The sequence below is a fragment of the Prionailurus bengalensis genome, chromosome B1, assembly GCF_016509475.1.
Source record: "Prionailurus bengalensis isolate Pbe53 chromosome B1, Fcat_Pben_1.1_paternal_pri, whole genome shotgun sequence".
NCBI lineage: Eukaryota > Metazoa > Chordata > Mammalia > Carnivora > Felidae > Prionailurus > Prionailurus bengalensis.
In genome coordinates this window covers 454675-471600 of record NC_057344.1, presented here as the reverse complement: position 1 = coordinate 471600, position 16926 = coordinate 454675, and the positions used below count along the sequence as shown (strand labels likewise).

Genomic DNA, 16926 nt, shown 5'->3' with positions numbered 1-16926 from the left:
AACTCTGAATGTCTTTGACAAATTTTCAAGGAAACATCACTGAATGCCACTGGAAACCTAAGGAAACAATGAAGCATTTCACATCTGGTTTATTTTAACAACACTGACGAGGGCGGACTGCTCAGCATCAACTACGGGAGATCACCTGACTGACAACTCCAAGACAATCCTCTTAGCTGCCGATGTAGGAAGCATTGCTACAAACATTTTTTTTTTTTTCAATGTTTTTTTTTATTTTTGGGACAGAGAGAGACAGCATGAATGGGGGAGGGGCAGAGAGAGAAGGAGACACAGAATCGGAAACAGGCTCCAGGCTCTGAGCCATCAGCCCAGAGCCTGACGCGGGGCTCGAACTCACGGGCCGCGAGATCGTGACCTGGCTGAAGTCGGACGCTTAACCGACTGCGCCACCCAGGCGCCCCTGCTACAAACATTTAAAGCAGCACAGAAACATCAAGCAGTGGCTCCTGCGGGCAAAGCTGGCTGTATCAGTGCAGGTCATGAAGCCCCACGAACCCCTCTCTGGGGCGAACACACGCACCCCGCGAGCCCCTCCCTGGGGCGCACGCACCCGCTGGGCAACAAGGGCCTCCCGGCCAAGCGTGTGGAGGCCCTGCATCTCCACGGAGAAGGTGGCAGCTAGCAGAATGGAGCTGGTGGCGTTGGGGGGAGCGGGGGGGGGGGGGTGTCCCAGGGTGAAAACCCAGACCGCAACTGGGAGAGGGCAGGAGAGCTGGCGTGGGCAGAAAAGGTGCCGGAGGGCCAGTTCTGTGCCTTTGCTTTTCGTGGAAGGTGGGCGTAAGCGAGGGGTCTGTGGAGGGGGATGTGAAGGGCAGGGGGGCAGGTGAGAAGGCAAGGGTTCTCGCTGGGCAGTGATGGAGCCGGGAGGCCCTGCGGGCAGGAGGAGCCACTGAGGCTGGGAGCACTGCCCCTGGGGGCCTCCCCCACCACCTCCCCAGGTCACCAGGTCCCTAGGACACTGCCCCCGGGGGCAACAAGGACACGCCCAGTACTGCCAACTGCATGAAACCACGGCAGTTGGCAGTGGACACAGTACGTTTTAAATTCATACGTATGCATTTTTTTTATGTGTTAGGGAGAAAATTCACAGTTTCACAGGTTTACTGTTTAGGATGAGGTTAAAGTAGGTATTTTCATTTTCAGAAAGATGAAGGACGTGTGAAGAAAGGTTCCTGAGCAGATAAGAGTGCAGCATACAGAGAAAAAAGTTCATCAGGGGTTTGAGCAACGGAAATGCAGGCGTCTGACCGCAGTCCACGGACCCTCCCCCGTCACAGCACTTGGCCCAGTTCTGGAAATGTCTGAGCCTGACCACACAGAGCCCTTTTCTCCCCCCCCCCCCCCCCGTCTCTGCCTGGCTGCCAATTTCCAGTACCCCAGCACAAGTGAACTCTCTGGTCGGGGGCGGGGGGGGGGGGTTGTTAAGAATGGCCAGGACGAAACAACACAGCAGGATCCGAACTTTGGGAGACCACCATGAGGGGACGCCTGGGAGGCTCAGTCGGTTAAGCGTCCGACTTCAGCTCAGGTCATGATCTTGCAGTTCGTGGGTTCGAGCCCCACATCTATCTGGCTCTGTGCTGACAGCTCAGAGCCTGGAGTCTGCTTCAGATTCTGTGTCTCCCTCTCTCTGCCCTTCTTCCGCTCATACTCTCTCAAAAATAAATAAATATTAAAAAAAAAAAGGGGGAGAGAGAGAGAGAGAGAGAGAGAGACAAAGAGCACCATGGGGAAATACCTACAGGAAAACAGACCCCTGTGCAGACGTATGGTTTTCCTGGACGCTGGATTCTTGCCACCGTGACGGGGCTGGGTCACATGCCAGCACCTCACCTGGAGAAGAAGTGAGCAGCAGCCACGCCCCGACGGCCAGTGTGTACACCTGGGTGACAACTCAGAACACACTCTGGCCCTGGTGCTGGAACCTCCCAGCCGTGGGGCCCCATGTGCTGGTCACTCTCGATGCCCTGGCCAACTGTGACCAAGGCCAAACCAAGCAGGTACCATTACCTCAGGTGTCAAGTTATTTAACCCCCAATATTCTTGTCCTTCCACTCACGCTTTTAATTTCCTAAGAGCTGTTACTAGGGAAATACTTCCAATGTGTCACAGCCCTATTTAAAAACCCAAAATCAACAGCATCACAAACCATCACTTACACTTTGCCTACAACATTACAGGTGACACGTGCTCTTTTTGAGCCAAGACAGAAACTCCTTCTACGAGTAGACAATCCACACACTCAAGGCCTCTGTGGAGATCTACTCTGATGAGCCCCTTTCTCCTACCAGCTTGCTGCCTGTTGTCACGCTTACGACAAACACCAAGTACAAAACGCATGTGACATCATCAGGTCAGAGTCTCACGAAAGACCTGCTCTTCCCTCTGTCCCTCTGACTGCGATGACCCCAACAGACCAGACCGCCCGGTGCATGTGGCCGGTGAACCCGCAGTGCAGGGCGGCCCAGAAGAAAGCACGTGGGACACAGGGCACCCAAAACCCCCATTATTTCTGTTTTCTCCTCAATGCCTCCCCGTGCCCTCTGCTGCCATCTGCACCACTGCCAGACGTGCTTAGACACCTGTACACCCGTCACCTCAAAAACCAGGCAATAAAGTGCCATCAAAATGGCTTTTGAAACAGAAGACTTACCTTGACCACGTAATTGAACCTCCGAATATCCTGAATTGCACTGGAGAAGTCTAAGCGGTTAAAAGCCTCTCCCAAAGTACAATAGCCGTGCCTCTGGAAACAGACACAGAACAGCTGAAATCCATAATTAGTCAATTAGTCAAAATCAAGTCAGTTAATGTGAATGAGTCAGTGCAATTTTTTTTTTAATTTCGGCAAAGGGCATTTGTTTTTATGATTTATTCCATATTCGGATGGACATGGAGTGAAACAGCAATGCTCAGCGGAAGCCATTTATACTCAAGACATGACACGCTGCCATTTTATACCACTGTTGACACAAATACTACATATCTTGTTGATTTCTCCTGTTGGAACACGTGGGGGGCTGAAGTCACAATGCAACGTGTATCATGAAGCGCCTACATCTGCCGGGCTGTCGTGAAGACCGGAGGGTTACAGAGGCCCGGGTTGAGGCGCCCAATCCCCCCGCAGCTCCAGAAGGCGTTCAGCCACACAGGACAGAGGACAAGGCCCAGGGCTGAGGGCACTACATGCAATTTCCAAGTGGGGGCAGGGGATATTGGGCACCGAAACCCAGGAGCCGATCATCAGACCCACACGGCCCAGAGTACAAGGAAACAGGTGAAATACGGAATCGTTTTCAGTACTGAAAGCAGTGCCATGTAGCTCAGCTGTTTGTCCTTCACGACGCACCTGACACTCTACAGTCTGTAGAGACCCATACCGTGGGTTTCAGGAGTCAGTTCCACTCGATCTTCTGTGTCTCAAGTACCGAGAGTATAGATTTTTTCAGTTCGCAGTTGTGGGGTTAGATGAGCTGCTGATAACCCTAGAAACACGAGGTGGCACCCTCTCCCTCTCATCCTAACGAGGCAGGAAGGGGCTGGCAGAGCAGCATCTGATGGAAGATGCCCCGCAAAGGAGGATTTGGTTTTGCACCCGAACCCCAAGCCCACTCCTACTGTGTGCAGAACCCCAAGCCCAGTCCTAATGTGTGCAGAACCCCAAGCCCAGTCCTGTGTGCAGAACCCCAAGCACACTCCTACTGTGTGCAGAACCCCAAGCACAGTCCTACTGTGTGCAGAACCCCAAGCCCAGTCCTAATGTGTGCAGAACCCCACGCACAGTCCTACTGTGTGCAGAACCCCACGCACAGTCCTACTGTGTGCAGAACCCCACGCACAGTCCTATTATGTTCACACACAATACTCGTTATTAAGGAACACAATACTCGTTATTGAGGAGTATCTGCTACAGGCACAATATGTTCCTGGGAGTTGTGCAGGAAGCAAAGAGTAATTATAGATTATAATCTGAAATCAATCACTGCTGATACTTCCACGTTAATTCCTTTGTCTTCTCAATCAACACAACTCTAAATGCCCATGGCCACAGACGCCTTTCCAGGTAGCCACCATGTCACAACAGCCTCTTCTATTCTGAGGAGTTAAATCTGATTCACAGACTGCAGAACACAGTTTGGACCACGTGAGCCCACCCACCCGTGTGGGGGCCCAGAACCACACGTGGAGCCGCAAACAGGCTGTGGGGCAGCCACAGCTGGCGCTAAATGTACAGATGCACGCCGCCGTGCAGGGAGAGGGGCTGGCTGTGAGTCACGACCCCACACCCTCCTGAGATGGCCTGTGTCCCTGCCACACCTCTGCAGCCTCATGACAAACTCCCCCTGTTGTTTACGTATCCCAAACGGATGTGTGTTCTGTAGTCAGTGCGGCAATACAGAGCAAACGAAAAATTAAACAGTCTTTCAGAAGCTCACGCTACTCAGATTCTGCCACAGGCTCTTCTGATGGTGTCTCACTCAGAGTGGCCGTGAGCTGAGCACTGTCTCAGGCCACATGTGACAGTATGAACCAGCACCCGACAGGGCCAATGTATCTTCTGTTTCAGAAGCCAACCTGGAAGCCTATCGGGAGCCGGGCTAGTTTCAGAACATCCACTAATAACACCTCTGGAACATTTAACTTAAATATATACTAAACATCTGCTCCCTAAATTATTCTCCCGGCAGCGGCAGGATAAGGCAACTGCGGATTCTGAGAATGCAAAAGGAAGGAGGCTTCCCTGGATACTAAACAGAGAAAACGGAAGCAGAGTTGAAGTCAACTGTTTACGGCTCAAGGAAAAGCTGCAGCCAACTAGAGGACAGGAGGGGCGTGGCTCACCCTGCTCCCGAAGCTCAGACTTGACCACAATGCGCTGCTGGTACTCGACGGGGCGGTGCGCACCAAGGCTCCCACCAGCCACGGCACACGACAACAAGGATACACATCCCACCAGTACCACAGGTTCTCATCAACAGTTTCTGGGGAGTCATGGGGAAAAACGTCAAACTGTCTGAAGGTCCACACTTGTTCCGAAACAGCCCTTCTGTCGATTCAGATCTGTACTGGCACTAACCACACACCGCATGTGCACAGGTACATACACGTGTGCACGCACACACGCACGCGCACACGCGAATCACCGCTTCAAAGATCCTATGTTTTCACCTACTAGAATGTGAACTGTAGATTCATACTGGAAAAGAAATCGTTTATTTAATAGGACATTATGTATTCAACAGAAACAATACCAAATATACTCTTACTTAAAACAGAATACTTACTTCTCTCGTGCTTTCTTTATGGACATAGATCCATTTCTCACGATAAAAACCTAGAATAAAAATTAACTTTGTTTTTAAAACCTGGCAAATCATTCAAAGTGAAGATTTTTAAGGAACTTCCAACAATTGCACATGCTAACAAAATTACGTGACTCATCACATAGATAAGAGATGCTTTCACCTGGTTAAACGTAAACAGAACTACTTTGTTTCCTAACATCAGTGTAAGAGGTGCTGAAACACCTTTACATGAAAAATTATTTAAGACAGCACCACGTCTTAGTAACTTAGAAGAAAATAGCGTCTGAACAACGGCAGTAATACCAAAACATAAGACTATAAAAATGTGATTGTTAATTCTTATGTCTCCTAATAAAAATTCTTCTTTTCTTGCCTTTTTCATATACCTCAAATCCCAGAGCTTCAAGGACCGTGATGATGCTGGTATCTGTAAGACCCTATCTTGGTCAGTAGCCTGATTACCCCCAAACTGTTCTCATGCCTCCCTCTGTGCTGCAGAGCAGAGTGGCGCCTGTCAGCCTGTCACGTAGGCGAGGTACTGCCACCAGGCTCCCAGATCTGTCCCCCCCCCCCCGCCCCCAGCCTACACACTTCTGGGTGTTCCTAATCCACCTCTGCCTGGGGTCTCCTGGACACAAGCCCACACTCAAGACGTCCTGCGGTCCGGCCTCCTTGTGTGGGAGCGAGCTGGTGCACTGAACCACGAACATGCTCAGGCATTCAGACGTATGAGCTGTTCTGTGGGCTTTGTTATCTTTTGTTGTCGCAAAGCTTACTAAAGAAATGGTTAAGCTGTGAACAGTCTGATGACTAAGTGGGCAACACTGGATATAGTGGCCATTCGCATATCACCTCTTATTTCTTAAGACAGCACTGTCAAACGACGTAGTAGATCAGTAATAGTAAACATGTAAAAAGTCATAAAATTATTAATAAAAGTGATCTTACATTGAGTATTTGAATCGTTTCTAAAATGATCCTTTTTCCTCTTTTTGGATGTGTATTCCTGCTCTTCATTACTGAATATTTCTTCATCGTCACTATTTAAGATACTGAAATAAAGACACATTTTATTAGATACTTTTACAGGGATTATCTTCATTTGACTTTTCTTTTATTAAAAAAAAGATAATATTGGCTTGCAATTCAGGAGACCAAAATAAAGATTGTGTTAAATTCTGAAAGCAACCAGTAACTTTCAAAAGCAGCATATCACAGGTTTGAAATTACAAGGCTAATGCCTCGTGTATTTTTTGATTTGAGAAATCTGAGATTTCTCCTGGTTCTTTTGAAAATGTGCTACCAGGAAGGACCGAATATGTTTCAGACTCTCTCTGGCTCAACCAAGGTGGTTTCAGACTTCAGAGCACTTGACTACAACACAGAGATCATAAACGCTCTGGAGAAATGGTAATGGGGGAACATGATGGCCAGCACTGACGTGATTTGCCATTTCCCTGCTCCAGTGTTGAGGACACACACTCAACATGTCTGTTGGCCTCCCACATGTTCCAAGACTTCCCCAGAACCACTACCACACAGGAGCATTTTCTTAGCATCAACCAAATAACGCTGTTAGGGCACCTAACTGAAGCCAGGGGAATGAAAATGTTCCTTTCTCCACTTTAAATACATCTAATTAAGAGCTTCCCAATTTTTCTTTTGTTTTTGGCTAAAACACGGAAACAAAATTTAAAGAGGTAACCTAACAACCTGAACACACTTTCTTTCAAAAGATAATTTATAGTTAAAAAAATAACATAAAATAGCTTAAAATGCCTCAAGAGTAAAGACGCACACAATTTTTATCTTCAACACACTGGCGTTGGGTTGATTTTGGTCTGCAATCAGGGAAAGGCTGGCTGGCGGAGGTCCCGGCCCAATGCCCGAGCTGAGGACTAGCACCGCTGCTTCCCCAGCTCGCTCAACAAGAAGGCTGCATGAGGCTCCTTTCACTAACCAGCTGCACGTGCCAAGGGAATCTATTCAGCACAGTCAAAACAGACTTAAACCTCACTGCGGATAGTTGTAAGTCATCAAGATGAGCACAAGTGTGTTTACAAAAACATGTAAAAGCTTTCCATTCAGCGTGGGCGTTAAATAACACCAACTCGTCGAAGCTGGTGGGTCCTTGTGTCGCATCTTTGATCGTACACTGGCTGGTTGTCATTGATTCAGATCCTGAACACAGAAGCTTTCAAAGCTGTGCAGCTTGGCTTTTCTAACTACAATCTCGACCACACCAAGGAAAAGCATACAGCTGCTGTTCTCCACAAAGTATGCCCCAGGAACGGCAGAGGCAGCACAGGGGGAGCAGAGGAGGCAGGCCTGGGTGGCACCCCAGACTCTGCCCTGGAGGGTGGCCCCCAGATCCTCCCACACCTGTAGGGAGCAACGGTCCCCTTTCATTCGTGGGACACATGGGCAGGACTGGTTGCGTGAGCCATGTCCTTCCAGCAGGTGGACCACAGGTGGTGTGGACTGGGGCCCCTGGGCTCCCCACACTGGAGTACGCGGAACATGGAGTCAACCTGCTTGGCTGTGTGGGCAGCGAAGGAGCCCAGCAGACCTCGGTCAGGACCCTGGGATCTGCACCAGACACGGCACCACCCCGCCACGTCTCACACCTAGTAGGACAGCTACTGTAAACCACCCAGAAAATAACAAGTGTTGACAAGGACACAGAGAAACCAGAGCCCCCTGTGCTGGTGGCAATGAAAAAGGGCAGCCTCTTTAGAAAGCACATATTTGCAGTGATTCCTCAAGAAAGTAAGCACAGATCCACGGGACGGCCCAGCAGTCCCACTGCACAGCGTGTGCCTGAACGATGTGAGTCTCCAGGACATGTCTGCAAGCCCACACTCACGGCGGCTGGAAGACGAAAGCACCTCACGCCTGTGCACAGGCAGATGGACAAGCCAAACGAAACATGGTCCACACACACAGTGCAGCATTATTCGGCTTAAAGCAGAAGGAAATCCTGGCACACCCTAGATGGTGGGTGAGCCCTAAGGACGTCATAGGAGGTGAAGGAGACTGGTCATAAAAGGACAAACCCCGAGTGATTCCGAGTCTCTGAGGGACACAGGGCCATGGAACCCGCAGAGTCAGAAAGCAGAGTGCACCTGCTGGGCTGGGGAGGGGGTGGGGATTCACTTACTAGGAACCCAGCCTCTATCCTTGAGGGTGAGCAGGGAGGGAGTAGGGACAGCTGCAAAGCCGCAGGAACACGAGGCCACCACACATCGACCCTCTCTTCACCTACTGCTCAGCCCCCTCACCCACCTCCGATTAAACAGTGTAAACCCCAGTGGGACGTGATCTCAGGAGCAAGCAGGCCAGGATGATAAACCCAGTCCCACTGTGACTCGTGTCCTCACGGAGGAGCTCCGGCCAGCCACCTGGCACGTCCCAGTGTGCACACCGCTGCTGGCGGCCCCTGCTGCTCCCATCGCCTGGACAAGTCATACCTCCAACCCAGAAGCCCATCCGGAACTGCATCTGCGTCACCAACTCCCTGCCCCTTCTGATTCACCCAGCCTTCCCCCCACCAGCACGCCACAGACCTACAGCGATCGACCGCGCACACCGCCCCCTCCCCCCCCCCACCCAATGTGCCGCACATCTCCAGGGTGCACCCATTTTCCTCCCGCCAAGGGTGCTGCAGATCTCCGGTGTTCACCCCATCTTCCCTGATCATGCTACAGGTCTCCTGTGTGCACCCCGTCTTCCCCCCGGCACACCACAGATCTCCTGTGAGCACCCTGTCTTCCCTCCAGTGCACCACAGATCTCCTGTGTGCACCCCATCTCCCCCCCAGCACACCACAGATCTCCTGTGTGCACCCCGTCTTCCCCCCGGCACACCACAGCACCACAGATGTCCGGTGTGTGCCGTTTCCCTTGAGTACAATACGGACTTACAGAATTCAAGGTAACATGTACCTTTTCTCATTCCTAGGACTTTCCTTAGGAACTGTAGCACCTGCTCTGATCCCGCTGCCTGAAATGAGAACCTTATATAAACCAGGTGTGCCCACTATTGCATTGGGTTGATTAGAGGCCCTCCAGAACATGTCCAAGTGCTGACCCCGACATCTGCGGTTGTGACCCTAACTGTCCTCATGAAGGTTTTGTGCCCCTTGCTCCAGCTCTTCTTCCTCTAGTGAGAACATTCATTTGCTTGATGTTGTTCAAGAGACCCCTTAACCTAACCTCATTTTTGAAAACCACCTGGGTGCTTTCCATTCCCGTCTTCCATGTCGCGGTGTTCTTCTGCAACCACTCCCTTGGTGTGGAGTCCCTCCGTTCCTGTACTCTTCAGCTCTGACTGGTTCTTTTTTATATTTTTTGCCTCTGCTGAAGGTCTCACCAAGTTCATCCACCCTTCTCTCCAGCTGAGTGAGCACATTTACGGCTGTTACTTTCAACTCTTCATCAGACACACTGCTTACCACTGTTTCATTTAGTCCTTTCACCAAGGTTTTGTCTTGTTCCTTCTTTTGGAACATATTCCTCACTCTCCCCCTTTTGCTTGACTTTGTGTTTTCCTGAATTAGGCTCATTGTCCTAAACTTGAGGGAAAGTTTCTGCGTATGATCATCCCCTGGGTAGACTATGTGTCTGGTGATGCTGGCTGACTGGACGGAGCTCTGGCCAGTGTGAGCTAGGGTCACGGGGCCCTCTAAGCAGGGGCTCCCTGGCAGGATGGCCAGAAATGGCAGTGGGCTGTGACAGCCCTGAGGCTCCCCATGCAGCAGGGACTCTGGCAGGATGGCTGAAATGGGTGTCAACCAGGGTGCCCCAGGCTGTGTACAGCCGGCAGGGTACCCCGGCAGAGTGGCCAGGGTCGGGGGAGTGCAGATGGAGGGCCCTGGGGACTGCAAGAGCAGAAGTGGGCACTGGCTGGGGTGGTCCCTGGGCTCTCCACACAGAGGGCATCGTGACAAGACAGCTGAAGGTGCTGTGGGTGCAGGCTGGTGCTTGGTGCAGGGGGTGCCCCAGTAGGGGGTCTGGAGCCAAAGCGAGCATCAGCTGGGGGGCCCTGGAGCAGCCCAGCCAGCATCAGAAGCCAAAGTGATGCGGGTCTGGAGCCTCCTGGGGCACACTGTGCAGGAGGAGGGCTGCTGGTGTGGGCTAGTGGCCAGTGAGGACTTCTGGACCCAACCCCCACCCACACTCTCCAGGTCAGGGGAACATAAACCACAGGACTCACAGCTCCTCAGACCCAGAGAGTTCCAGCAGCTCGCCACTGTTGGGTAAAATTTTAAGGATGGCTCTTTTATAAACTAGCTCATCTTTTAAACTGCACCTTTTTTCTGAGCTCAAAACAGACAAATGTGCTACAGGTCCCTCAGCACTGTCCCTGCCCGCTGCGGCCCACAGCCTGGGGGTGGGGTCCCTTCCCTGTACAGTCTCTATCTTCCGTGGTGCAGAAGTTGTTCAGTCAGCCCTCAGCTCTTCCTCAGCAGGAATTTCTGGGTTAATAGCGGTGGGTTTGGGGTGTCCTGGAGGAGGTGAAGTCAGGGTCTCCCTATGTCGCCACCGTGGCCCAGGACCAATCCCAATCACAACCTAATTTGGAAAAAGGATCCCTGGTGACGTATTCAAGTGAAGGACCCCGAGATAAAAATCATCCTGGATTAACCACGTGGGCCCTATATCCAATGGCTGGTACCCTTATAAGAAGAGGAGAGGCCACAGGGAGACAGACAGGGACAAGGCTGTGTGACAGTGGAGACAGCAGCTGGAGTGATGTGGCCACAAGCCAAGGGATGCCGAGATTGCTGGCAAATGCCACAACCCGGAGAGCCCCGCCCCCCCCCCCAAAGCCTGTAGACACCTGCGCTTTGGACTTCTGGCTTCCAAAACCATTAAAATCTCTGTTGTCTTGTCTTGGGCTGCTGATTTCCCGGTTATGGCAGCCACAGAAAATGAGGGCAGTTACCAATCTTTTAAAATTAGTTCAGGTTGGGGCGCCTGGGTGGCGCAGTCGGTTAAGCGTCCGACTTCAGCCAGGTCACGATCTCGCGGTCCGTGAGTTTGAGCCCCGCGTCAGGCTCTGGGCTGATGGCTCAGAGCCTGGAGCCTGTTTCCGATTCTGTGTCTCCCTCTCTCTCTGCCCCTCCCCCGTTCATGCTCTGTCTCTCTCTGTCCCAAAAATAAATAAACGTTGAAAAAAAATAAAAATAAAAATAAAATAAAATTAGTTCAGGTTGATATTAACCTTGAAAACACATATGTGCTATCAATTCTACTATTGAATACAGAAGACACTGGGAGAGAAAAACTCTGCAGACACGGCCTCATGAGAAACATTTTATAAACCAAAGCAAACATCACATCCAAAATGTGGCCATTTTTACCCAAACAAAACACAGTGAAGCCCTCGTGCACAGTCACTAACACATGGTCCCCAGGTGGGCCTCCTTTGGCATCTCTTTCAGAATCCCAGCAGGAACTGGACGGCATGTCAGCTCCTGTCCCCGATGCACCACACTCTGCTCTAACAGCTGCTAATTACGGTTTTCCCTTACACATCGATCCATCAGTGGTTGCCTATTAAACTCAGCTTTTCATCCACACATTTTCCAAAACAGATCAAGGGTTATAGCATCTTCTCCTGCTAGCCAAACACCCACATTTACTCATCTATCTATTTAAAGTCACTTTATTACATCAGATTATTAGTCTGTCTTACAAAAAGAGATTTTAAAAGAAAAAGTTGAATTTATTTGTTTTTAAGAAATGATGAAAAGCTGGGGCGCCTGGGTGGCTCAGTCGGTTAAGCCTCTGACTCTTGATTTCAGCTCAGGTCATGATCTCACGGTTTGTGAGTTCAAGCCCCACGTCAGGCTCTGCGCTGACAGCTCAGAGCCTGCTTGGGATTCTCACTTTCTCCCTCTCTCTGCCCCTCCTCTGCTCAGGTGCTCTCTTTCTCTCAAAATAAATAAATATTTTAACAAATAAAAAGAAATGATGAAAAACTGTTTTCAGTTTTTAGCAACAATATTGCTAAATCTCGTACCCAACACCCTCAAGGACCGTGAGGCAGGCGTGTTCCGTGGAGCACACTGGGCAGGCGGGAGCCTTTCAGTCTCACGGTTTGCCCAGCAAGGAGAAGCCCCAGCCTGCACACACCATGTGCTCTTGCGAAGGAAACACGGGTCTCTCAGAGGTTCAGAGTGGAGCTCCCTGAGCAGGGCGCTCAGGCAGTCCAGCTCCCGCGGCTGCAATGCGGGTGGGGCAGTGCCCTCTGGCCCTGACACCTGCACACAGTGCTGACCATCACCTCCTGCCTGCTGTCCACCTGACAGACTCACCAGCACTGGTGGTGATATCCATGCAGCTACGAACCCGATCAATTCCTCTCCACTTAAGTTCAGAACGTGTGTCCATAACGCATGATGCAGAGATGACAGCAGTTCTGTGCCAAGGGAGCACATCCCTGGAACAGGTTCAGGAGACAAACTCAGTGAGCCACACACCTACTATCTAGGTAAACCGACTCTCAGGGTCAAGGCCACAGTGAAATTTATGAACGTGCACCAACACGGGAAATAGTGGGCCCAGAAGCTTAGTGAGGAATCCACTGCAGAATCCAGTACAGAGTGGATTGTTAGAGACCAACAGGACCAGAGAGGCAGAGGCAAACAGCTGTTGAGCAAATTAGATGTATTTATGTGCAGAACTACAGCACAGTGCGTATGGTTATCTCAGTGTAGACAGAGAACCACCACGAAAAGTGTGGCAGAGGGGACAGGGAGCGGGGACAGAGGTCAGTAGCTAACTGCAGTTATCAGTTACCGTAGGAGCCAACAGTCAGCATTCAGAACAGAAGGAACCAAGGGTACAATATAAAGGTGTTACTGTAAAGGTGAAAATGAGGGGGAAAAGCCTTCTCCGATACTGAAAGAGTAAAGGCGACACGAGATGACAGGCTCTTTGTTGTGTGTGTAGGGAAGACTGCACACAGGCACCAAGATACACACACAGTTACATCTGAAACACTGAGAACTCAAACCAGACAGCAGGAAGTGTGCAGGGCGCAGCCATCAGAAGGACAAGAGCTCTGGATCGGCCCACAGAACAAAACCAAATGCAAATACTGAATACGAGAAACACATCTATGAAGAGATGGTGAAAAACAGAATTTATGGGTCCCAAGAAAAACAACTGTCAAGGGAAATTATAGCATTAAATACAGATATTGATAAAAAACTTAATGAAAGTAAATAATTTGAACGTACAATGCAAAAGCTAGGAAAAGAATTACTAAAGATAAAAGCAAATACCAGTAAGTAGAAAAAATGGTGGCACTAAAAAATAAATCCAAAGCTAGTTCTCTAGAGAAAACAATCAGCAAGATATACCACAAGATAGCTTATCAGAAAAATAAGAGTACAAATACTTAAATTACAGAATGAGAAGAAAATCACAAATGCAAACAGAAAATTTTAAAACCTGTGAAGGACTATTTTATAAAACACTGTAAATTAGTTACAAGAAATAAAACTGATATTTTTTTAACGGTGTCTTACTAAACTTATATTTTTAAAAAACTATCAGATTTTTTTCCCTTAGAAGTAGGGCAGGTAATTATAAAGTCTACTTAAGCAGCAGCAGCAAGGAAGAAAAAGAAGACAATTGTGAACAAGAATAGTAACGAGGGAGAGCATCTCATCCTGATACTAAAACCCATCATAAAACCTCATGAAAACTGCCTCTGGTCTAGTTCAAGATGGCAACACAGGAGGACTCTGACTCAATGCCTCCCTTGGATATATCGAATCTCCTGGGGGTGGGGGGGTGGGGGAAGGCTGAGTAACTCTCAACACATGGAATGAACGAGAAAAAACCTATATGGAAGCAGGTGGGCGAGGCTGAGATACATCACTGTAAACCCCACCCCCAGCACAGGGACATACAATCAGGAGGGAACTCACAACCCTAAGCCTGTCCTGAGGAGCAAAGGATTTGAACCTGACATTGGGAACCCCAATTTTTACAGCCTGCACCTGAGAGACAAGCCCTCAAAATGTCTAGCTTTGAATGCCAACAGGGCTCAATCCATGGACACAAGGTTGTAGCTAACAGAGGAATGGCTCTCAAAGAGCTCCAATGTGCAGACTCTCCCACCCTGGGGCCCAGCACAGGCGCAGCTGGCTAGAAAGTGCCCAGACTTTCTGTGAACGAGGCTCATGTGCTTTTTTTATAAGGCACTGGCCTGGGGGGGGGGGGGGGCAGGGACATAACTTAACACACATCTCGAGGCCTACGGATCCACTCTCCAGAGACAGAAGCTGGCGGGCGACATCTCTGTGCTCTCCTGCCTCACGTTAGGTCTGGAAAGGAGCCTGTACACTCATCAGACATGCTATTTGCTGTGCTCCCGCCCCAGAGGCACCCCTAGATCTTCTGGCTCTGGGTAGCCAACATTGCTCAAGCTGAGGGCTCACAGGACCAGATATACTTGCCTACTCTACAAACTGCTGCCCAAGGGGCTGGCCTCCCATCGATCAGAATCAATGTGCTGGTTGAGATCCTCCCCTTTGGAACAATGACTGGTCTTGACGCACTCAACTACTGGGAGCCATTAAGAATAAAGCAGGCTGCCTGCACAATCACAAAGATGTGAGAGGTGATCAAGACTGAGGGCAGGGTTGACCGAGAAGCTGCAACTCTTACATAAGACCAACCCTTCCAGCCTGGGAGAGGTGGCGGTTTCCTCTAATGTATAAAACTCACACGGAGAGTCCAGCAAAATGAAGAAACAGAGTAATATGTTTGAAACAAAAGAACAAGATAAAACCTAAGGAAATCTTAGTACCACAAAGATAAGTAACTTACCTGATACAAGAGTTCAAAATAATGGTCATAAAGATGCTCCCTGAGCTTGGAGGAAAAATGAAGAAAGAATCTCAAGAAAGAAACAGAAATATACAAAAGTACTTAGAAATCCAGAGCTAAAGAACACAATAACTGAATGGAAAAATACAGCAGACTAAAGGAAAGCAGAAGAAAGAATCAGTGAACTCTGAAACAGGGCAATGGAACTCCCCCCATCAGAGAAGCAAAAAAGGTAAAAGAATGAAAAAGAATTAAGAGAGCTTAAGGGAAGTGGACCAACATTCTCATTACAGGGAGAACAGAGAGAAAAAGGGCAAAAAAGTTAAGGAAACAATGGCTAGGGGTACCAGGTAGCTCAGTTGGTTAAATGTCCAACTCGATCTCAGCTCAGGTCTTGATCTCAGGGTCATGAGTTCAAGCCCCACATTGGGATCCGTGCTAGGTGTGGAGCCTACTTAAAAAAAAAGAAAAAGAAACAATGGCTGAAAACCTCCTTACTCTGGGAACAGAAACAGACATCCAGACCCAGGAAGCCCAGAGAGTTCCAGTAAGATGAATTCAAAGAGATCCATACTAAGACACATTGTAATTCAACTGTCAAAACTTAAGGACAGGGCAAGAATTTTAAAAACAGCAAGAGAAAAACAACTGGTTGTATATAAGAAAACCCTGTGAGACTCCCACAGACTTTTCAGTGGAAACTTCGCAGGCTGGAAGGAGGGGCAGGATGTATTCAAAGTGCTGGAAGAAAAAAATGCCAACTGAGATTACCGTACCCTGCACAGCTGTCCTGTAGAACTGAGGCGAGATGGTTTCCTAGGCAAGCAGGACTCACAGGAGTTCATCACACTAGATGAGCCTTACAAGAAGTGCCTGAGGGACTTCTTCAACATGGAGGGGGGAGGGGGGGAGGGGGAGGGAGACACAAAGGAATGATTCCAAACTCAGTTTTAGAGGTCAGCAGTGCTTTCATACCAAATTGGACATGAACAGCATGAGAGAAGAAACTTACAGGTTCATATCCCTGATGAATATAGATGCAAAACCCTTAATCAAATATTAGCAAAGCAAATCAACATAACATTAGAAGCATTATACACTATGCTCAAATGGGTTTATTCCAGGGATTCAAAGATGGTTCAACATCTGCACATCAGTGTGATATACTACATTAACAAAAGGAAGAATAAAAATCATATGATCAACATAACAGATGCACAAAAATCGTTTGACAAAGTTCGACAAACATTTAGGACAAAAACTCTCAGGAGGATACAGATGAACCTACCTCAACATAATAAAGGCCATATATGACAAGCCCACAGCTAACATCATACTCAATGAAGAGCTGAAAGCTTCTCCTCTAAGACCAGGAGCAAGACAAGGATAGCCACCACTTCTGCCACTTTTAGTCAATATTAGACTGGAAGTCCTTTCTAATTTTGCAAGAAAAGAAATAGGAAGCATTCAAATTGTAAAGAAAGAAGTAAAACCATCATTATTTCCTGGTAACATGATCTTATACATAGAAAACCCTGAAGACTCCATCAAAAGACTATTAGAATAAATGAGGTCATAAAAATGTAGGATACAAATATATAAAAATCTATGTTTTCTAACACTAATAAGGAACTCTCAAGAAGATAAATTTAAAAATTCAGTAAACAGCTTCATTTACAATTAATTGTGCCAAAAAGAATAAAATACCTAGAAATAAATTTAACCTAGGAGATTAAAGACTTGTACACAGA

General features: G+C 48.7%; 1 protein-coding gene across 12 annotated transcripts in view; it reads right to left on the bottom strand.

Annotated features, from left to right (window-relative positions):
- Nucleotides 1-16926, bottom strand: part of FBXO25 (F-box protein 25) — a 52204-nt gene that overhangs the window by 17811 nt on the left and 17467 nt on the right. For 7 of the 12 annotated variants that reach the window (XM_043557161.1, XM_043557169.1, XM_043557164.1 and 4 more), the window contains exons 3-5: nt 6276-6379; nt 5307-5356; nt 2675-2788 (exon numbers count right to left, since the gene is read on the bottom strand). In XM_043557161.1, coding sequence (XP_043413096.1) covers nt 2675-2788; nt 5307-5356; nt 6276-6379 — 268 coding nt within the window. Of the gene's footprint in view, nt 1-2674; nt 2789-5306; nt 5357-6275; nt 6380-16926 lie in introns of those variants that run through there. The other 5 variants (XM_043557168.1, XM_043557165.1, XM_043557167.1 and 2 more) reach the window with 3 other exon arrangements.